Below are 23,308 nucleotides of genomic sequence, written 5' to 3' on the forward strand. Positions count from 1 at the left end.
CTCCCTCTGGTATTCTAGAATATATATACATATGCATGTATATGTATATATATATATTTTTTATGTTTTCCATATACTTGCCCTCTTGGCTATAATCTGGATAATTTCCTCAGCCCTTTGTTTTTAGTTCATGAATTTTTTCTTTAGCTCTGTCTCATCTTTTTCAACTTTATCCACTGAATTTTAATTTTAATTGGTATGTTCTTCACTTTGAAACATTCTCTTTAGTTCTCTTTCCATATCTTTTTTGTGCTCGTTTGCTCTTTTGTCATATTTCCATTATCCACGTTTGTTGTTATAAGTAAATAAACCATTTTTATTTTACTTTCTTCTATGTCTGATAATTATAATAGGTGAAATCTTAAGGGGTTCAATCCTGTTGTCTTTTGGGTTTGCTGCCTTTTGCTCATGGTGCTTTACTTCCTTAAGTGTTTGTGAGTCCTTAAACTCATACACCTTGGAAACCTTGTGAGAATTCTTTGAGGACTTGTTTGAAGATGGGTTTTAGAAAGAATTTTCTTTTCATTTGATCCTTTGAGGTGCACGGGTGGCTATCAACCCAGACCTATTTCAATTTGAATTTTCAACTTGAGGTTTTTCAAGCACCTGGTATTAATGAATCTGGGTTGCAAACTCACTGAAACCATCTTGAGGTTATGAATGCTCAGCAGAAATGGTTTTCTTCTCCATCCAGTGCCAAGGAGGCTGAGAGCAGAGAGGGAATATTTATTTCACTTACACTTAGAATGTAACCTTTCAGGACCCAGTGTTATGCAGGGTCACCTATGAGATTCCCCAGTTTGGAAAAGTCCTACACTTTACCTCCTATCCTATAGATCGTGCAAATCTGTAAATCAAAGCTTCAATTTATGTTTGAAAAATGCCACCAAAATGAAAGTATGCTTCGGTGAACCAATTACCTTTCTATCACTTTTAGGTCTCTGAGAGTTCCTTACATTCTTGACAATGCGCTCATACATTTATATATTTATATTTTATCCCACACACATAGTTGTATTTACTGGGAGGGATTTTCACAGTACGTAGCCCACTATATTGCCAGAATTGGAAGTCCAAGGCATTTTGTGAGTCTTAAGATCATTTCCATCATTCTCAACATTCACATTACTGGACCCTATGGTAAGTGTATTGTTTAACTTTGGAAGAAACTACCAAACTGTTTTCCAAAACAGTTGTAAAATTTTACATCCCCACCAACAATATGTGAGATTTCCAGTTCCTCCATGATCTCAGTAGCACTTGGTTTTGCAAGTTTTGTGTTTTTTTTGGTTTTTTGGGTTTTTTTTAGCCATTCCAATAAGTGTGTAGAGGTATATCATGCAGTTTTATCTTGCCTTTCTCTAATGCGTAATGGTTTTGAGCATCTTTCCATATGCCTATTTACCATTCATGTATCTTCTTTGGGGAAGAACATATTTTCAAATATTTGTCCATTTTTTGATGGGGTTGTTTGTTTTTTATCACTTAATTTTGAGAATTCTTTATATATTCAGATATTAGTCCTCTTGTCATAAATGTGTATTGAAATGGTTTCTCTCAGTCTGTGGCTTGTCTTTTCATTAATGTATTAGTGTATTTTACAGAATGTAAGTTTTTAATTTTGATATCCAATTTATCAGTTTTTTTTTTTTTTATTTCATGGACCATACTTTTGGTGTCACGTTAAAAAATCCTTGCCTTGTACAGGGTCACAAAGATTTTCACCTAGAGTTTTTATAGTTTTACATTTTTAATTGAAGTGCATAATCCATCCTGAGTTCATTTTTATATGTGTGTGAGATCTGGGCCAAAGTTTTTGTCTCTGCATGTGGACATCTAATAATTCCAGTCCTATTTGTTGAAAAGACCCTTCTTCCTCCACTGAATTGCCCTCACATCTCTGTAAAAAAAATCAATTGACTATATATGTGTTGGTCTATTTCTGGACTCTCAATTCTGTTGCATCGATCTATGTTTCTGTCTTTTTGCCAGTATCACACTGCCTTCATTACTGAAGCTTTCTAGTAAGTCTTGAAACCAGACGATGTTACTCCTCCAACTTTGTTCTTCTTTTTCAAAATTATTTATTATTTATTATTAGTTCCTTTGCTTTCCATATGAAATTTAAAATGAGAATTGAATCTTCCGACCCAACTACAATAATATTTTTTAATGAATATATTTGTATCTTAATCCAAGAGTTAACAAATTCTAAGAAGGGTTGTGCCACGATTCCAATCCTTTTGATTACCAAAATTCAGGGAAGAGGCACAAAGAAAATCAAATACGTTGATCAAGAGTCAGCTTCAAGATCTGTGTAAGAGATTTTTTAATGGGTAGGTTAGAAATCACAATAGTTGTTAATAGGAGAAGGGCACAGGCTCACAGGTTAGATAGATCAGGCTTTGGATTCCAGGATGACTATTTATCAGCACTGTGATAATAGGCTAAGTTACTTATATTTAATTGTCTTTGGTCTCCTCATCAGTAAAGAGAATCAAATGAAATCAAATGTAGAGTTTCAAATGAGTATCAAATAATATGATTTCTAAAAACTATAGAGTCCATAACTGGCACAAAGCAGGAACTAATAGTTCCAACTACTAGTTATGGTTATCATTGTTAATTACCAGTATTATAAGATAATATAATTTATACTATTGTAGCATTTTCACGTATAGTAATAATGGTCCTCTTGAGAATGCGCCAGTAAGGAATTAACCGGTTTTAAACTACAACCTAATCATCAGGTTGAAGGGATTTCCCACTACCACCCCATAACAACCATCAGCTCAGGTAGCTAACATAGCACTCAGTTCTCATGAGGTAAGGACAGATGAAATCACATAAAGTAGGCAATATTCAAAAATAAAATTCTTTCATTACTGAACATGTAAAATCGGAACTACTTAATAGGTATGCTTCATCTCATCCTTGGATCTGAGGTAATTTTGATTTTCCATATAAACAGCTTCTGTATGGGAGTAGTTTGCCATATGCCACAGGAAATAGAGCTGAGAGTCTATAGCAAAAAAAACGTAGATATATTTTTAGCATCTTCAAGACTGTCTCCATTTTTGACTCACTTTGTTACACTTCCTTAGGGTGATTAAATGTCATCTGTTTTGCTTTTCTTTTTTTTCTTCTTCTCTACTGTGGTTTAGTGCCTGCCCAAGTGACTGGCTTGTATGTGGCCAACCAAGGGACAACCAGCAGTCTGTTTACTAACTGGACCCAGGCACTGGGAGACATAGAGTTCTACCAAGTCTTACTGATCCATGAAAACGTGGTCATCAAAAACGAAAGTGTCTCCAGTGAGACCAGCAGATACAGCTTCCACTCCCTCAAATCAGGCAGTCTCTACTCCGTGGTTGTAACAACAGTAAGCGGAGGAATCTCATCCCGACAAGTGGTGGTGGAGGGAAGGACAGGTAAGAGGACCCCATGGCAACTCAAGAGTATATTCTAGGATTTTTTTAAACATCCTGAAAACAGATCCATTTTTGACTCTCCCAAAAGCCAAGTTTCAATACCAACCATCCGGAAGGTGGTTACTCTTCTAGGAGTAACTCTTACAACTCCTTAGTAACTCGTAGAACTCTTAGAGGAGTTACTCTTAGTAACTGATATTACTCTTCTAGGAATGGAAATTGCAGGGTGGGTGAGGGTAAATGAGAATGAATTCTGAATTTTCTAAAATCTCCCATAAATGTGTCATAAAAACCTTTGCGGCAACATAATAGTCATTTCATGCCGAGGCTTATCCCCACATTCAGTTGATGATTTCCTTAATGTTCATGGCCCAGTTAAGATGAAGACAAGTAATGAGACTTCTTTTAAAAAAGTAAATTCCACTCCCTTTCATATTCCTTCAAGACGTAGAAAGGAAATGATCTCTAATGTCTGTGGTTCAAAGTTGAGTTAATAAAATTCCCAAATCACATATATTTTCATAAGCAGCATTAAACAAGTGCTTAATACTATATTAATACTATTAATACTAAACAATGTTCCCTGACCTTGAAGAGATCACAGTCAAATAGGGCAAAGAGCTATGTGGTCATGTGCATCAGACAGGGTTGGCACCAAAGAAGGAGATACAATTTTCTGCACAATACCAAGAAAGAATATAAATAGACAATATACAACTTATGTTCGCGTTTCTTAGAGAGAAAAAAAATTAAATGCATTCAATAGAAGCTTTGATAATTACTAATGAACTCAGAATCAGGTCAGTGACTTTACCTACTTAATTTTATATGATCATAAGTTGGATTTCAGGCTGCTTCTTCTAGATCTCTGATGCCTACATCTGAGTATCAGCTGTAGGCATCATCGATAGGTCCCTTTTCTAAAAATCATGAATCTCATCTACTTAATGAACCCAAAGAACATTAACTTCATTAACTCTCCCAGAAAAGCAACTAAGTCATTGAAAAGGTATTTCCTCGTTTTGGAAGAAATTCACTGATACATACCGTTTTTCTCATTTTCTCCTTCTGTGGTAGCTGATGTTATTACCCACGTCCTTCTTCCTGATACCTTCTTTCTCCTCTTTCAGTACTTCTTGGCACCAACCATTGGTGTAGCATAATTGGGGGTAGGGGACTGAAAAACTTAGCTTGGGAATCAGGAGGCCTAGAGTCTGGTTGTAGCTCTGCAATTAACTTATGTCTCAAAACCTCCATTTTCTAATCCATCCCTAGTAATATACACCAATTTACCCCTACTGGAGGAGGGAAGGAGAATTAAGAAAGCTGAGGTAAGGGTTGAGGAGAGGGTGTACCCATTTCCCAGTGAGTTGCAGTCATGTTAGTCAGATCAGACTGACTTATTTCCTGCTTACACAACTGTGCAACGTGGGGGTTCCTGATTAGATAGCTCTATTGGTTGGTTCTTTCCCAAGCAGTAGTTCAGAGATCCAGGCTCCTACCATCTGTGGCTCTTCCTTCCTCTAGGTCCTCAGAACTCTGTCCATTTCTCCAGAGAATAGAGGTTACAGGCAGGGGAAGATGATCGGACCTGGAAGTAGATACATCACTTCCCCCCACATTCCACTGGTGGGAACACAACTATATGGCTACATGTCATGCGGGGAAGGCCGGGACATATCTTCTAGTTCTGTGTCCAAGAGGAAAGAGAAGCACAACTAGTCAGATTCTGCCACATAAGTTAATTCCCATTTTAAAATACCTTAAGGGCTTTCTGACTTACTGTGATATACTAAAACAGTTTGGTGCCTTATACCACTTGGAATAAGTGGGGCCTATAGTTGTTTTTATGCCTAAATTTCAATTGTAGCAGAGATGTCAGTATTTGACCCACTGTATTTAACAGAAGTATGCAAAGCCAAGACAAAAAAATTCTGTAAAGAATGATCACAATGTTTTGAGGAAAGGGCAAAATGTGAATAAATATAAGCATGAATTATTTTATTCAAACACATTAAGAGTGCAGACATTATCATGGGAAAGGGGGAATATGGGATACCACTATAGAAACACAATAACTGGAGATTTTGAAATTTTCCTAGATTAGTAAATTTTGTATACAGTAGATTATAAAAAATTCAGTGGCTAAAGCCTGGATAGTCATTACCATCTATTCAAATTGCTGAAAGACCTGTCAGTGCTGAAATAATTGAAAGGTTTTGAAAGGTTTTCTCTTTCACTTATATTTCCACAGAGTTGAAACACATAAATAAACCTTCAGCCTAGACAAGGTGGCAAAATATTTAAAATTCAGGGGTGCCTGAGTGGCTTAGTTAAGTGGCAGACCGTTGATTTCAGCTCAAGTCACGATCTCACAGGTCGTGAGATCAAGCCCCACATTGGGCTCCGTGCTGACAGTGCATGCAGCCTGCTTCTGATTCTTTCTCTCCCTCTCTTTCTGTCCCTCTCCTGCTCACACTTGCTGTCTCTCAAAATAACTAAATAAACTTAAAAAAATTCTTAAAAACAATATTTAAAATGCAAGATATCGGATATGCTTAACAAATCTAATTCTAACCTGAGAAAATTCTTTTTCTAAAGGAAAAACAAATTTCATATCTGTTTTTCATAAACATGAATTTATATTTTTGACAAGATATCTGATAATTATATCTTTTCTAATAAAATGCCAGTAATTGCAAATATTTCTAGCAGTTTTAAAAAACAAGCATAATTCTTTTGAGAGCAACCAGGGGATGTACAGATTGTTACATTACGGTTAAGAAAGAAGGGAAGGAAGGAGGGATGAAGGAAGGGAGGGAGGGAGGGAGGAAGACATCAGTATATAAATGTGGCTAAAAAGTTCAACTTTATGTACAGGAAATGTTCATATACATGGAACAGCATTAGCAAAGTTGTTCGATACGGTGCTATGTATAATTTTCGGTGATGGGCAAGTGCTTGCACGTGTAAAGACAATTTTGGGGCTTAAGTCACAAAGTCAGAGCACATTAGATTATTAGAAGGATTCTCAGAGGTCATTTAGCTGGACCCTGTCCATTGTCCATGATGTACTGCTAGTGACAATTATACGAAAATGTTTAGCTAAAGTAGTGAACCAATGATGAAAACAGTAGTGCAGGTTGTATACACTACAGGATTTTATTCTGATATTCACTACTGGCAATACTATTTACTGTACACTTATTTCTGATACATGTACAATTACCACTCGATATCACAATGATTAATTTGCATACTGTGTCTAGCCAAGAAGCTCCTTGAAGGCATCCACATCTTTCCCATTTTTGTGTATGTGGCAAATAGAAGGTCCTCAATAAATGTTTGCAGCACTAAGCCCCAATTAAAATAAGCAAATGATGATGGCCGTTATCACCACAATAGCTTTTCTGCCCACAGGTGGGTCAACCTCCTGATTTGTTGCTTTCAGGATGCGCGTTTAGGTTTATTTCTTGCCACTAGAGGGCAGGAAATGCTTTATAAAGGGAAGATGCAACCCCTTTGGTCGTGTTAGTTATTAGACTCCCCAGGAATAAATAATTTCATCACAAGAAAATCAAAACTATCCCAAAGTCTAAGCTCTTTAGAAAAGTTGTGACCACCTTCACCTTTCCCTTCAAACATCTTTGCTTATTGATGGGTTTGGTTTGAGCTGATTGGATTCAGCAGTTTGGATTTTTAATGTTTTTTCCTTTTCCTACAGAGGGAACCTCCTGACATATTCACCTAAAAATGCCTCCACTTAAAATACCTTACAAACAACACCATAAAAATACAGTAGCGGCATCCATATATTTATAAGGCACCCAAAAGACCTCCTTGCATTTTTATTTGGGCTAGCCTTGCTGATAGAAGAACACTCAGCTTCCAGAAGCTAACGTGAAATGCCCACACATCTTTGACCTCGTAGGTAATCAGTTGAGATCTCCTGAGTCCACACTGTATTTTGCTGGCCGTCGTAGATGACTCCAGACTTTTGACTGTGCTTGCTTTTTAAATTTTCTCCCCCCACTTTTTAAACCCCAGTCCCATCCAGTGTGAGTGGAGTGACGGTGAACAATTCTGGTCGGAACGACTACCTGAGCATCTCCTGGCTGCCGGCTCCCGGAGATGTAGATAACTATGTGGTGACCCTCTCTCATGGCAGCAGGGTAATTCAGTCCCTCATCATTGCCAAGTCTGTCAGCGAATGTTCCTTCAGCTCCCTTACTCCAGGCCGCCTCTACAATGTGACCATAACTACAAGGAGTGGCAAGTATGAAAACCATTCCTTCGGCCAGGAGCGAACAGGTAAGGCTGTATATACGGAGATCCAGGTTCTGTGAGAACTGCCTGGCTATGTGTGGCTCAGGGCAACAGATCTGCAACCGTTCTGTAATGATCGGATTAAAGCCTTTGTGAGATCACAGAATTGTGACAGAGTCTTCAAATTCTGACCCTGGAAATTCCTTATGTGAGCAGATGTTTCCTTTAAAGTAAGATGAACCCTATGGTTGTGGCTAGAATTCGTATTATATGCAAATATAGTAACAAGTGTTTTCTGGGAGTACTTTTCGGTTGCTAGACACTGGCTATGTTAACTAACTTAATTCTTGCAAATTCCTGATTGAGGTCGTTGTTAGTATTCCCACTTTACAGATCAGGAAATCAAGCTTCAGAAAGGTTAAATAACCTACTTGCTCCACTGTTTAACTTGTGAAACAGCCAGTGCCTTTCTGTATTTAACCCCAGTTCTGAATGGCTCCAGAGCCTACAAAGTTATCTGTCCTGAAATCCTTTCTGAAATGCCTATTTGGTCAAAGTCTACTGTTCACTCTTTTTCACACAAGGTGAAGATGTGAACTTTCATAGTCCTGGGACCAGGAGCACAATCTTAGCAAAAGCAATGAATGCCAGGTCTTCGATGTGATGGAAAGAACTAAATTTAGACAGCTACCATTTTCCCAACGTACTTATGCTTTTGGGGGGCTTACATCTGAGATTTCTGCTTAAGGTTGACATTAATATTTTGTCAGATCTTTCCTGCTAAGCTCTGGGTTGATATTTGCATTTAAAAATGCCAGGGTTTTGGAACACGGGGATGGCTCAGTTGGTTAAGTACCCAACTTCAGCTCAGGTCATGACGTCCTGGTTTGTGAATTCAAGCCCAGTGTCAGGCTCTTTGCTGACAGCTCAGTAGAGCCCACTTCGGATTCTGTGTCTCCTTCTCTCTCTGCCCCTCCCCTGCTTGCCCCCCGCCTCAAAAATAAAAACAAACATTAAAAGTTTTTAAAAACTTGTTTAATTTAAAAATGTCAGGGGTTTTTGGCAAGAGAGTCAAGAATATTCAATGTAGAAAAGACAGTCTCTTTAATAAACATACAGAGATAATTGGATATGCACGTGTAAAAGAATGAAACTGGACCCATATCTTACACCACTGACAAAAATTAACTCAAAATGTATGAAAGACTTAAATGCAAAACCTTAAAATATAAAACTCCTAGAAGAAAACACAAGAAGAAAGCTTTTTGACATGGGTCTTGGTGGTGATTTTTTGCATATGACATAAAAAGCACAAGCAACAAAATAAAAAATGAACAAGTGGGACTACGTCAAACTAAAAGATTCTGCACAGCAAAAGAAGCCATCAACAAAGTGAAAAAACAACCTATGGAATGGGAGAAAATATTTGCAAACCATATCTGATACGGGGTTAATATCAAATTCATCATTAATATTCCAAATAGAAATAACTTATACAACTCAATAGCAAAAAAGTAAATAACTCTATTTAAAAATGGGCAAAGGACCTGAACAGTCATTTCTCCAAAAAAGATATACAAAGGCCAACATATACATGAAAAGATGGTTAACATCACTAGTCACCAGGGAGATGCAAATTAAAGCCACAATGCAATATTACCTCTGGCCATCATTAAAAGACAAGAGATAAATGCAGTCATGGACATGGAGAAAAGGGATCCCTTGTGCACTGTTGGGAGTATAAATTGATAACAGCTACAATGGAAAATAGTATGGAAGATCCTCAAAATTTAAGAACGACCACATGATCCAACCATTCCTCTTGGGGGAATATATCCAAAGGAAACAAAATCACTAGCTCAAAAAGGTATCTGCACCCTTGTGTTCGTAGCAGCATTATATACAGTAGCCAAAACATGGAAACAATCTAAGTGTCCATCAATGGATGAATGGATAAAGAAGTTGTGGTATATCTATACAATGGAATAGTGTTCAGCCATAAAAATGAAGAAATCTTACCATTTGCAGCAACATGGATGGACCTTGAAAGCATTGTGCTAAGTGAAATAAGTCAGAAAGAGAAAGACAAATACTCTATGACCTAACTTATATGTAGAATCTAAAACTAAAGCAAAAACAAACTCAGAGAAAAAGGGATCAGACTTATGCTTAACAGGGGCAGACGGTGGGGGAAGGGAGAATTAGAGGAAGATGGCCCAAAGGTACAAACTTGCAGTTATAAAATAAATAAGTACCAGTGATGTAAAGTACCCCATGAATGACTGTGACTACTGTATGATCTATAGGAAAATTGTTAAGAGATTAAATCATAAGAGTTTTCATCATAAGGAGAAAATTTTTCTCCTTTTTTCTTTTCTTCTTTCTTTTCTTTTTATTGTATCTGTAGGAGAGATTGGATGTTAGCTGAACCAACTGTGGTAATCATTTCATAGTATTTATAAATGAAACCATCATGTTATATGCCTTAAATTTATACAGTGATATATATCAGTTATTTCTCAATAAAACTGGAAAAAAATAATAACAAAAAAGAAATTAGAAGAATATACTGTAAAAAAAAAAAAAATGAATTTGTCAGGTTTCCAAAACCAAAGTGTATTCACATTCACCGAAACCGAAAATTTCAAAATCACTTTTGATACATTAGCCTTTGCTAGGATCTGCTATTGACCTCTCACAAAAGTTTTCACTGGTATATCTTTATTTTGCTTTTCTTGCCAACAGCATGAACATAGAGCATTACTACTTAAAGTTACAATGGTTCTCCTCCCTTGCTCCTCTGTCCACTTAACTCCATCATGCTGTGCCATGTGTCCCTCTCAGTTCTTATTAGTTCTTTCTAGGAGAAATTTAGCATTCATTGCAGTGTTTTGCATCTCTCCGTCTGTGATTGCCTTTATGTCTGGAACCGTATCTTTTTTTGCGTGTTTTTTTTCAAAACCTGGCTTATATAAGAACTTATAATTTTATTGCTGTTGATGAACGCAAGAATTAGCCAATCATCTTCTGGACTCAAAGACCTTACAAAAATCTAAAACTATGAAAAAAAAATTCATTTTTTTCACAAGGATCAGGACAACTGATTTCATCCTGTTACCTAGCAAAGGGTCTGGAGCCTCATAGACACTCAATAAATGTTCAATAAATTAACAATCAGAAATCACTTAGCTCTAGCTAGTTTTTAGTGCCCTGTGGGTAGAGGTTAGGAATGTCATAACCCCTGAAACTGTCTATGAAATCGTTGTAGATAGGAAAAGTATGTGTATTTCTTTGAGGAGAGAGTGTGTGATTTTCGAAGTTTCTGTGACCTCAAAAAGGTTAAGAACCACTGATTTACATTGCTACAGGATGCTAACATTGAAAGTGTCCATAGATTGATCTAATCCCGTCTCATTTGGTGATAAAGTCCAGGAGGGAAAGTCACATTGCTAACCAGTAATCAAGTTCAACCTAGCTCCAAGCGCTATTTCCATTACATAGTGCTATCCCTGAAAGCCCTGGTTGGGGATATAAAGAGCTATGCCCTACCGTCGAATGATTTAAAGCCTAATTATAGTGATAAAATCACAATAATGACTGAGATGTGAAAAGTAGATTTCCATTTATGAAGCAGCCTTATGTCAGTGTCTTATGTTGATCAGCTTGGAGCCTAAAAATCACCAGAGTTAAAGGATGTATCATCCAACTACTAACCCCTTGCTTCCCCTCTCTGTCGACTCATGAACGTTTCCTATCCATCTGATCTTCATACTGCAAGCCTTTTGCTAAGATTGTTTTTAAATGCAAAAAAAAAAAAAAGTGACCCTTTATTCAAAGCACCTGCTTGACTCTTTAAACCAGCATGAACTTGGATTTGATGCAATGAGTCAATCAAGGCAAGCCATTGCCCCCCAACAAATCAGTTTAACATAGAGTCACGTCCGAGTTGCTGTCTTGTTGATTTTGGCTGATTGTGTCAAAGCCCTTTTCCTTTTCTAATGCTTTTGTTCTACATTTTGGGTAAAAATATCAATATTTCTAATTCTGCATCACATCATCTCATCGTGCAGCAAGGCAAGTCTCACAGATTACCTCCAATTCCACCTGGAAAGCCCCTTATTGACTTAGCATGGTGTGTAACCTGGTTTTTCTTCCTGTAATAGTTGCTTTGTCTTCAATAAATTGCCTGGGTCATTGACTTTTCTTACTTAGCCCATGTGCATAAAAACTTCCAAATTTCTTTTCCTTTATTCTATGATGAATAAATTCTAGGTACACTGTAATTGGTTTGGGTAAATATCTTGAAGAAAGCATACCTGTCCTGGCTCCATATCTGCAGTGAGATATATTCTTTTTTTTTTTAATTTATTTTTTTGCAGAGAGATATATTCTAATACAAAAACTAACCACTACACACATGCCAACAAAATATAATAAAATGCAACGGTAGGTGTGAGAAACATCATGGAAAATGTGGCTTAGAAGCCAAAATATTGAAATTTCTGGGTCATTTCGTGCTTCAAAGGAAAGTGGAAGAGAAGGTTTAGACACAGGCTTTGTCCAATTGATTGATAAATTGATAGACTGGTTGAGAGAAAACCACAAGTACACATTGTTTGTTTCTTTGTATATTTATTGGGGGTAACCTCAGGTGCACAAAATTGGGTTAATCTTAATTCTTGGTTCAGGAAACCATGTTTTGTCACTTTTATTTATTTTTTAGGCTTCTAATTTAATTCAGGTATTTAATTAGTCATTTTTAATAATGTAATACACACAAGAAACCACTACCTATAATAAAAGCTAGAACCTTGACAATAACCTATATCAAGTCATATGGTTCCCACCTCACTGATTCATCCAAAGGTAGCCCATCATCTTAACTCCCATTTTCATCTGTCTTCTTTCCTTCCATTTTGCACAGTTTTATTTATGTAGTCCTAAAATTATGGGTTAAAACACTTTGGATCTCACATTATTATTTTTTTTAATGTTTTATTTATTTTTGAGACAGAGAGAGACAGAGCATAAGCAGGGGAGGGGCAGAGAGAGAGGGAGACACAGAATCCAAAGCAGGCTCCAGGCTCTGAGCTGTCAGCACGGAGCCTGTCACGGGGCTCGAACTCACAAACTGCGAGATCATGACCTGAGCCGAAGTCGGACACTTAACCGACTGAGCCACCAAGGCGCCCCTAACATTATTTTTAAAAAGGTTATTTTAGGGCTACCTTGGTGGCGCAGTCAGTTAAGCATCCGACTCTTGATCTCAGCTCATGTCTTGATTTCACAGTTTGTGGGATTGAACCCCGAATGGGACTCTGCGCTGACAGGGCAGAGCCTGCTTAGGATTCTCTCTCTCCTTCTCTCTCTGCCCCTCCTTTGCTCATGCTCTCTCTCTCTCTCTCAAAATCAAAATAAAATAAAATAAAATAAAAGGTTATTTTATGCAGTATGTAATCTCTTGGGACTTATATTATATTGATAACATTCACTTATATTTTGTGTTTTGATGTTAAAGGCACAAAAATCCATATTTTTACATTTTGAGTTAGAAAGTAATTAGTTATGACTGTTATATAATGTCAGTGTGTATATATACCAGTGCATTCATCCACTCTCCTGTGGTTGAGGATCCTCTCTCATCCCAGGTCCTATTGGGTTTTTAAATTTTGCCATAAAATTATAGGGTATTTTGCCATGGGCTTGATTTGATCACCAGTGATGTTAGACATCTCTTCATGTATTAATTATGTGTTTCCTCTCCTTCCATTTTTCTTTTGGATTATTTGTATTCTTCTTTGTAACTTTTTATTACATCTTGAGTCAACAGGTATGTTAGAATTATTAATATCACCATCAATTCATATTAATCATCAGTTATCATTTTTAATGTTCAGTCTTGTACCTGACATTTTGTGTAGGCCAGACACATTGTGTAGTGTAACAGTCTTTCCCCTCTGGAAACGTGTGATCTGAAGGTCTAAAACTTTTGTTTTCAATGCCCACAATAAAAATCTACTCACTTACCTTTACTGTTTCAGGTTGTCATCTGTGATCAATTACTCACTTAGAATCACTATATCTTTAGTACTTCTCTGTTCTCTTTTTCAGTGCCTGACAAGGTCCAGGGAGTCAGTGTTAGCAACTCAGCCAGGAGTGACTATTTAAAGGTATCCTGGCTACATGCTACTGGAGATTTTGATCACTATGAAGTCACCATTAAAAACAAAAACAACTTCATTCAAACCAAAAGCATTCCCAAGGCTGAAAACGAGTGTGTATTTGTTAAGTTAGTCCCTGGACGGTTGTACAGTGTTACTGTTAGTACAAGAAGTGGACAATATGAAGCCAGTGAACAAGGGAATGGAAGAACAAGTAAGTGGAAAGATCGCAAAATCTGGTAGCTGGTTGGGACTTGAAGGTCATCGAGTCAATAAAATATATGAGCCTTGCATTTTCTCTGCTTACTGATCAGTAAATTACATTCCCAGTAAGTCTTACTTGGAGCTAACAGCATTCGGCCAAGCGATGGCCTATGATTACAGAATATTTATTGGTAGATAAAAGCAAGCATAGTCGGGAAGCAAGAAGGCCAAATGTCCCATTTCTCTTCCTTGTCCTCTTGCGTTGTGGCATTTAAAGTTCTAGACATCTTTTTTTATCTTATGATTGAGGTCATAATTCATTTTATAATTATGTTCTACCAACATTTACATATAAGATTTATGTCAGGAAAAAAATTATAATTTTAATAGTTGCTTCCAATTTTTTTATTTAATTTAATTATGCATGAAGTAATTCAAGTGGTTTATTTGGGGAAGAGATGTTTGCCAGTTCCTTGAATGTGATTCATAAATTATTGTGTAGGTAAACTTTAATCAGTCACATTCCTGAAGTGTCTTCTCTATTCCTCTCTAGTCCCAGAGCCCGTTAGGGATCTAACATTGCGGAATAGGAGCACTGAGGACCTTCTGGTGACTTGGTCACGAGCTGACGGGGATGTTGATCAATATGAGATCCAACTGCTGTTCAATGATATGAAAGTATTTCCACCTTTTCACCTTGTAAATACTGCAACTGAGTATCGATTCACCTCCCTGACCCCAGGGCGCCAGTATAAAATCCTTGTCTTGACCATCAGTGGAGATGTACAGCAGTCAGCCTTCACTGAGGGCTTCACAGGTAATTTCAGATGTGGCTCTTGAACCTGAGTAGTTGTGGTGGTGTATTTAGCATGTTGGGTAGCCAGGCATTTGGGATGAGGATTTTAGGGTAAGAAGGAGATGGCAAGAAGTGAGGTTATCTTCATGGTGACAACGATGCTGTCCAATCTGGATTAACTAAAGTACAACACAGGATAAAACGAAAAAAGGCTTTCAGAGAAACAGCAAATAGCATTGGATTTATGTGAATAGCTGGTGCTTGTAAGGCATATAAATTAAAAAAAAAAAAACAACAACTCTGTTGGTTGGGTATCCTTTCTTTGGAACTTTGTTAGGAGTGTTGTTATGATAGTTGACATTTATTGACAGTTTACCTTGAGCCACAGTAAAGAACTTAACATGTACATTTTTGTTCAATCCTTACAACTCTGTGGGCTGGTTACAATTAACTAACTTTGCCATTTTTCTGACGAAGAAACTGAGACTTACAGAGGGTTAAGTAACTTGCCTACAGTCCCACAGCTAGTAAATGAGAAAACCAAGACCTGAACCAAGGCAATGTTACTAACCCCTCGCTCTACTACTGGCATTCTTCATTTCTACTCACTGGTTTCCATGTCCCCCTAAACTTCCCCTATCGCTTCAATTCAGGCAGAAAAATCCAAGCAAGTTCTTTTAGTAAGTGCCAAAATATAAGAAGCATGAAAATTTTGGCTGAAAATTTCCACAGTTCATTCTCTAAGTGATGACTTTTAAATTTATTTTCCTTTTTAGTTCCAAGCACTGTCAAAAATATTCACATTTCTTCCAATGGGGCGACAGACAGCCTGACAGTCAACTGGACTCCTGGTGGGGGCGATGTTGATTCTTACACCGTGTCAGCGTTCAGACAGAATCAAAAGGTTGAGTCTCAGACTATCTCCAAGCACGTCTCTGAGCACACATTCCATAGACTGGTGGCAGGGGAACAGTACCAGATTGTGATTGCCTCGGTCAGTGGGTCCCTAAGGAACCAGATAGACGCCGTTGGGCGGACAGGTGAGTGCCCGCTTGGAAAAAAGCCAAATTTTATCCATAATGGGACAACAGATGGACTTACTTAGCTATTCACAAATCAAAACTAACCAAATTCAAAGCTACAATTGAATGTGGTTTCAAGAGTCTTTCTCATACTTTTTTTTTTTTTTTGCATTTTTCTTTCTTAATAGAGATCTTCAAAACAAATGAAAGGTAATTAGGAACCAAATCATTTGAATACATTTGCTTATGTGCTAAAGGATATAAAAACTTTAATTTTAACAAGTAGACACTTAGAACTATTTACATTAACTACCTATAAATATTTACCCTTTTCTGTAAAGTTTACCCCTTTCTCAAAATTATTTTTTTAAATGAACACCTATGCCATTTACTTCATTTGTTACAAGAACAAGTAGCAAATGAAGGAATAATGTGCCTATTTATATTAATATTACTGTTAATATATTACTTATAAAACAAAAATAAGCTATAAGCACCTGCTATATGCCAGGCATTTAAAATTATCTCGAGTCACACTAGAAGATAGGGATCATTATTTTCATCTTACAGATGAAAATAGGGGGGCGCCTGGGTGGCGCAGTCGGTTAAGCGTCCGACTTCAGCCAGGTCACGATCTCGCGGTCCGTGAGTTCGAGCCCCGCGTCGGGCTCTGGTCTGATGACTCGGAGCCTGGAGCCTGTTTCCGATTCTGTGTCTCCCTCTCTCTCTGCCCCTCCCCCGTTCATGCTCTGTCTCTCTCTGTCCCAAAAATAAATAAACGTTGAAAAAAAAATTTAAAAAAAAAAGAAAATAGGGCTCATAAAGTTTATAAAACATTATCAAGTATATAACTAATAAGACCAAGAGCTATAATTCAAATCTAAGTCTGTCTGGCTCCAAACCTTATACCCTCTATACTGGGATACAATACATCTTCCATTCTCATAAAACCACTTGTTTAGCTGTGGGGCCTGGGCTTCTGTACTGTGCCCTACTATGTCTCTATTTCATATATGTATATCTCCAACCATATGTTAAACACTATGCTAGAAAATGGGAATTCTGTAGCAAGATAGAGCCCCAACCTCAAGAAGCTTATGATCTAGTGAAGGAGACAGAGAAATAAAAAGGCAATTACAGCATAAGTTCTAAAATAAAAATCATAATGAGGTGTGTTAAGAGCAAACATGAAGAGTCAGAGAAGGCTTCCAGGAAAAGGTAACATCTAAATAGACACTAAGAGTCATACTGGTGACACATATATTAACTTGGTTCCAGCAGAAAAAAAACAAAGGCCTGAAGGTGAGAGAAAGTATGGCACATTTAAGGACCTACACACTGTGTGGTATGCTAGATTAAAGATGAACCATGTGGCCAAGTAAGTAGATGGACCAAATTTTGAAGGGCCTTGTGTGCCTTGTTAAGATGTTTAGAATTATGGAGAGCCATTGAAGGGCCATCCACATGGGGGTGCTGTGAGAATATGTCACACATAGTGTGGGAGGCGAGGAAGCAAGGGGACTGATCACTAATGTGAGGGATGATGTTGTCCTAGGGGAGTAGTAGTGGATAGAAAAGGGAGAGAAGTGGATAGATGAAAGAGATATAAGATTTAGGACTTAGAAATTACAAGACCCATGTTTGATTATATATGTAGAAGGATCAGAGTGACAACCCACATTTCCGGCTTGGACCAAGAGAAACAAAGGACAAGAAAGAGGTTATGAGGAGGGAGCTGAGGAGTCCAATTTGGGCCTCATGAGAATTGGATGGAACATGCAGGGAGAGATGTCATTTGCAAAAATAGAAGAGAGATCTGAACTGCAAGTTTAAATTTGGGAGTCGTCACCATATGGGTAACAATTCAAACCATGGGAGTGGATGAGATCTCTTAAGATTATGTAGAACGAGAAAAAAAAAATATGAGCCTAGGACAGAAAATATTATTCAAAATAATACTATTTTGCCTTTCACATCAGGAGCCATAGTAAAAAAAAAAAAAAATCATTATATGCTACTGCTTAGGTGAAGGCTCAGAGCTTTGACTTGAGTTAATCTTGGGAATGAAAGTCTAAACATAATTCAGCCGTCCAAACTATATTCACTGAATGTAAATGTGTTCAGCATCTTCCACTTTCTAGATACATAAATATGAATCACTGCATATTTATCAGTGTCACGTTCACTAATTTTTCTACTTGTTTGACTTCAAGATCCTGTCTTAATTCAGCGAAAAGAATGGAGACCCAAAGCAGGTGTACAGATAATTCAGGCCAAGAAGTGCTCTCTCCTGAGGGCACACACAGGGAGTGTAGGTGCAACACAAGTGAACTGGTAGCATCGTCTTCTACCCACAGTTGATTTAGGACAGTTTTTCTCCATTGGTTTCTCAGCCGGTTTACCCTAAGTGAGGGAACCTGACGGCCATTGCTTCTCTTCTTTCTTTGCAGTTCCAGCATCTGTCCAGGGAATAGTTGCAAACAACGCATACAGCAGTCATTCCTTAACCGTAAGTTGGCAAAAGGCTGTTGGTGTGGCAGAAAGATACGAGATCCTGCTTCTAAGTGAAAATGGGATCCTTCTGAGTAACACGTCAGAGCCAGCCTCCACCACGCAGCACAAATTTGAAGACCTAACACCGGGAACAAAGTACAAGATTCAGATCTTAACTGTCAGTGGAGGTCTCTTCAGCAAAGAAGCCCAAACTGAAGGCCGAACAGGTAATCCGCATGGCTTGTTTCATACCAGATCTCTCCCTGTGTGCTATTCCTTCAGAACCGAAGGGTCGGAGAGATGAAGCAACACAGGAAGATGATGTCTGTTTCTTGACACAGTGGGAACATTCACCATGATTTACCACTTCCCTGTCAGCCAGCCTCTCTGCACAGGTTTCAGCCTACCCCACGCCAGTTCAGATATAGTGTTAAAACCTACTGCCGCTGCAATAAGTTACCGCCAACTTGGCGGCTTAAAGCAACACAGATTTTTTATCTTGTAGCTCTGGGGGTCACAAACTGAAAGTGGGTCCAATGGGGCTAAAATTAAGGCATCGGGTATCAGCAGGGCTGTGTTTCTCCTGGAGACTTTAGGGGAGAAGCTCTCCTTGGCCTCTTCAGCTTCTAGAGGCCACTCAGATTCCCTGGCTCATGTCCTCCTTCCAACAATGGCATTGTTCCAACCTTGGTGTATGTCACCATATCTCTTTCTTTACTCTTCTGCGTCCCTCCTCCATATTTTAAGGACTCTTGTGAGTCACCACCTGGACAATCCAAGATAAGCTCCCTGCCTCACGATGTTTAACTTAATCACAGGTATACAGTCCTCTTTGCCACATAAGATAACATGTTCACAGGTTCTGGTGATTTGGACATGGACATCTTGGGGGGTCATTATTCAGACAACAACACTGGTCTAATTGATTACTTATGAAGGAGCTAGATATGAAAGGGGGGGGTGATGCTGACAGAGATGAAAAGATGAATTAAGCATGCTTTGTCCCGGAAGAGCTGGCTGACTGGTGGGATAGACAGACACATAGACAAAGGATGACAATACTTTGTGATATTTGTGATGACAATACTTGTGATAAGGATTATATAGAAGAAAGGAATGTCCAATACCAAGAGGAGCATGGAGGACAGGTAGAATTGGGAGGTCCTCGTAAAACTGACGTTTCAGTACTGTCATGAAGGATGAAACAATTCTGCGTGTGGAGAGAAGGTAAAAGGACACCATGTACAGACAGACTGTCCTGTGCCAAGACAGGGAGGTGTGAGAAGGAGCAGTGAGAAGCAATGGATGGATGAAGTGTGGGTGGCATGATAGAGAGGTGAGGCTGGAAAGGCAGATTGGGGCCAGATTAGAGAGCGCCTGGCACGTCTTCCTCAGGGGGTTATTTTTCATCTTATAAGCAGTGAGGAGACAATACAGGTTTTTCAGCCAGACAGTGAGCGCTTTGTAATAAAAATTTGTACCTTAAAGAAGATAAATCAGATGGCAATCAGGGATAGATAGGTTGAATGGAGAAGAGACTCATTCATTGATTCATTTATCATTGAGCACCAACTATGTGCTAGGCACCTTTCTAAATGCTGGCTACCCAGAAGTGAGTAAAATGAAGCCTGGTGGTCATGAAGCTTACATGCTAGTAGAAAAGAAAGGCAGTAAACAAAATAAATAAGTAAAAAATATAGTAGATTAGATGGTGGTGAATCCCAAAAAGTAAAACAGGAAAGTGGGATTAACGAGTGTTAGAGGCTTGCAATTTAAAAATTTTTTAATGTCTATTTATTTTTGAGAGAGATAGAGACAGAGTGTGTGTGCGAGCAGGGGAGAGGCAGAGAGAGGGAGGGAGACACAGAATCCAAAGCAGGCTCCAGGCTGTGAGCTGTCAGCACAGAGCCTGACGTAGGGCTCGAACCCACAAACCCCGAGATCATGACCTGAGCCGGAGTCTGACGCTTAACCAACTGAGCCACCCAGGTGCCCCGAGGCTTACAATTTTAGATAGCACAGTCCTCACAGGTTTTGTTGAGAAGGTGATATTTGAATAAAAGTCTGAAAGAAATGAGAAAAAGGGTTATGCAGGCGTTTGGGGGAAGAATATCCCTAAGCAGAGCAAAGAGCTAAGGCAAAGATCCTGAAGCAGGAGTGTGTCTGGCCTGTTGGACCAGTAAAGAGGCCAGAATAGTTGGAGCGGAGTGAGTGAGAACAAAGTGGGGTGATGTGGCCGAAAGGTAACTGGGGTCATAAGATGACTGCAGTTATAGAAATGATAAGGGTCAAAAGCTGAACTAACACAGGGGCCCTGGTGAAGAAAAGTAGATACAGTCAAAAAATAACTTCTTAATTAGATAAGATGGCCACTTGGTGTCTGAGTAGAGTACAGGAGGAGGAACAGAAAATTCCAGAATTTCTACCGGGGGTATCTGGAAGAAGATGATGCCATTAATTGAGATAAGAGGAACGGGGGAGCAGTGTCAAGGAGAAAGAGACAGGATTCAGTTTTGTACTGAGTTTGAAATGTCTGAATGGCTTGCAGTGAGAGATGATCATCGGTAATAGAAAATATGGCCCAAGCTCAGAAAAGTGAGCTGGAGATAAATATTTGGACCAAAATTCTAATTAAATACATGCCTTAGTCTGTTCAGACTGCTATAACAAAAATACCACAAATTGGGTGGCTTAAACCACAAACATGTATTTCTCACAATTCTCAAGGCTGGAAGTCCAAGATCAAGGCACCCGCAGATTTGATGTGTGGTAGGGTCCCATTTTCTGGTTCATAGATGGCATTTTCTTGTTGTGTCCTCACATGGTAGAAGGATGAGAGAGCTCTCTGGGGTCTCTTTTATAAGGGCACTGATCCCATTCATGAGGACTCCACTCTCATGACCTAATCACCTCCCAATAACTGCAGCCCCTGGTACCATCACTTTGGCGGTTAGGTTCCAACATAAGAATTTGAGGTGGAGGGGACGTAAACATTTAGTCATAGCAATCCATGAAGTGAATGAGGTTGGTTGTTTAGCCAGTGTTATGGAGTAGGAAGGGGACAGAGGATGGAATGATGGGAAACATCAACTTTCAGGGATCTGGCACAGGGAGAGGGAGAACATAAAAGAGGAAGTGTTTAGACTGGAGGGAGAAGAACCCAGAAGAGACTGAGGCAGGCGTCCTGTTTCCACTGGCATCCGTGGAATTAGGCAGCACCTGTGCGAACAGTTTGGAAGCAGGTCATTTCTGGTGGCTCTTGATCATTTTGCCAACAGGTACCACTGAAGACCGAAAGGGTCGTAAAATCCCAATGTAAATAATCTTTAAGACTGCTTTTTTAAGTTTATTTTTTTATTTTGAGAGAGAGAGAGAGAGCCTGCCAGTGCAGAGCCCCGTGCGGGACTCGATCCCATGAACCGTGAGGTCATGACCTAAGCCGGATGCTTAATAACTGAGCCATCCAGGTGCCCCATTACTATTTTTTTTTTTTAATAATTTTTTTTTCAACGTTTATTTATTTTTTGGGGGACAGAGAGAGACAGAGCATGAACGGGGGAGGGGCAGAGAGAGAGGGAGACACAGAATCGGAAACAGGCTCCAGGCTCCGAGCCATCAGCCCAGAGCCTGACGCGGGGCTCGAACTCACGGACCACGAGATCGTGACCTGGCTGAAGTCGGATGCTTAACCGACTGCGCCACCCAGGCGCCCCTACCCCATTACTATTTGTTTAATGGTTTTGGCTTTTCCTCTTGCATCCCTTTCCCATATCCCCGACTCAAATCTCCTCCTTCTGTCTGCTTTTCTCTTTCTTTCCCACTTCTCTTCCCTCCCCGCTGCCCTTACTTCCGTTTGCCATTCCTTAGCTTTCAAATGGCATTCAGAGATACTTTTTTATTTCTTATCTAGCTCTTATTATTAGAAAAGCATTTAGCCCTGGGGCACCCGGATGGCTCAGTTGGGCATCCTACTCTTAGTTTCAGCTCAGGTCATGATCCCAGGATTGTAGGATTGAGCCCCACGTAGATTATCTCTCCCTCTCTTTCTGCCCCTCTCTCCTATTCATGCTCTCTCTCTCTCTCTCTCTCTTTCTCTCTCTCTCTCTCAAATAAAATTTAAAAAGAAAGAAAGAAAAACATTTAGTCACACAGGTCAGATTAACATTTATTTTATATCCAAAAAACATATTTGTAGATAATTTCCCAGTTACTGGTTTTTCTTTGTTCTCTTGTGCTTTTGTTTTGTCGTCGTCGTTGTTGTTGTTGTTTTAATTGACAGTTGCAACATCAGTAATGCACAAAATTCAGTCTTCTTAGTTTTGGGGTCCCCATGAAGTCAATATTTTCTGAAGGCCAAGACCATGTGTTTTAAGCTGCTGTGGAGTGTATCCACCTGGGCATCAGGCCTGGGCTGTGTCAAGGGGGTACTAAAACTCGGTCTCACCCTCTCGCTCAACTTTTCCAGTCCCAGCAGCTGTCACCAATCTGAGGATCGTAGAGAACTCCACCAGACACCTGACCTTAAGCTGGACCACCTCAGAAGGGGAACTCAACGGGTACAACATCTTTCTGTATAACCCAGATGGAACGCTTCAGGAGAGAGCTCAAGTCAACCCACGAATCCAGAGTATCTCTTTCCAGAACCTGCTGCAAGGCCGAATGTACAAAATGGTGATAGTAACTCACAGTGGGGAGCTGTCTAATGAGTCTTTCATATTCGGTAGAACAGGTAAGGCCCGGACCCAAGCAGGAATGTATTATGGGGAAATTGTCTCAGTATTCACTGGCTTTTCCTTGTTTTGTCCTTAGTTCCCTCTTCCAGCCATGGTCTAGCTTTATATGAACTTTGTGACCTTCGGGCTTTTTTATCCGAAATCAGGCATTTGATTACATATCAGAATTGCCTTTGCACTGGCTTCTGCTCTGTTGCCACCC

General features: G+C 39.1%; 1 protein-coding gene across 6 annotated transcripts in view; it reads left to right on the forward strand.

The window, feature by feature from the left end:
* Positions 1-23,308, forward strand: part of PTPRB (protein tyrosine phosphatase receptor type B) — a 114,464-nt gene that overhangs the window by 53,243 nt on the left and 37,913 nt on the right. For all 6 annotated transcript variants that reach the window (XM_040491429.1, XM_040491428.1, XM_040491430.1 and 3 more), the window contains 7 exons: positions 3,165-3,431; positions 7,479-7,742; positions 13,809-14,072; positions 14,616-14,879; positions 15,635-15,898; positions 18,331-18,600; positions 22,839-23,102. In XM_040491429.1, the coding sequence (XP_040347363.1) occupies positions 3,165-3,431; positions 7,479-7,742; positions 13,809-14,072; positions 14,616-14,879; positions 15,635-15,898; positions 18,331-18,600; positions 22,839-23,102 (1,857 nt within the window). The remainder of the gene's footprint in view (positions 1-3,164; positions 3,432-7,478; positions 7,743-13,808; positions 14,073-14,615; positions 14,880-15,634; positions 15,899-18,330; positions 18,601-22,838; positions 23,103-23,308) is intronic.

This window comes from Herpailurus yagouaroundi, unplaced genomic scaffold (genome assembly GCF_014898765.1).
Source record: "Herpailurus yagouaroundi ecotype Mexico unplaced genomic scaffold, PumYag 182, whole genome shotgun sequence".
Classification (NCBI taxonomy): domain Eukaryota; kingdom Metazoa; phylum Chordata; class Mammalia; order Carnivora; family Felidae; genus Herpailurus; species Herpailurus yagouaroundi.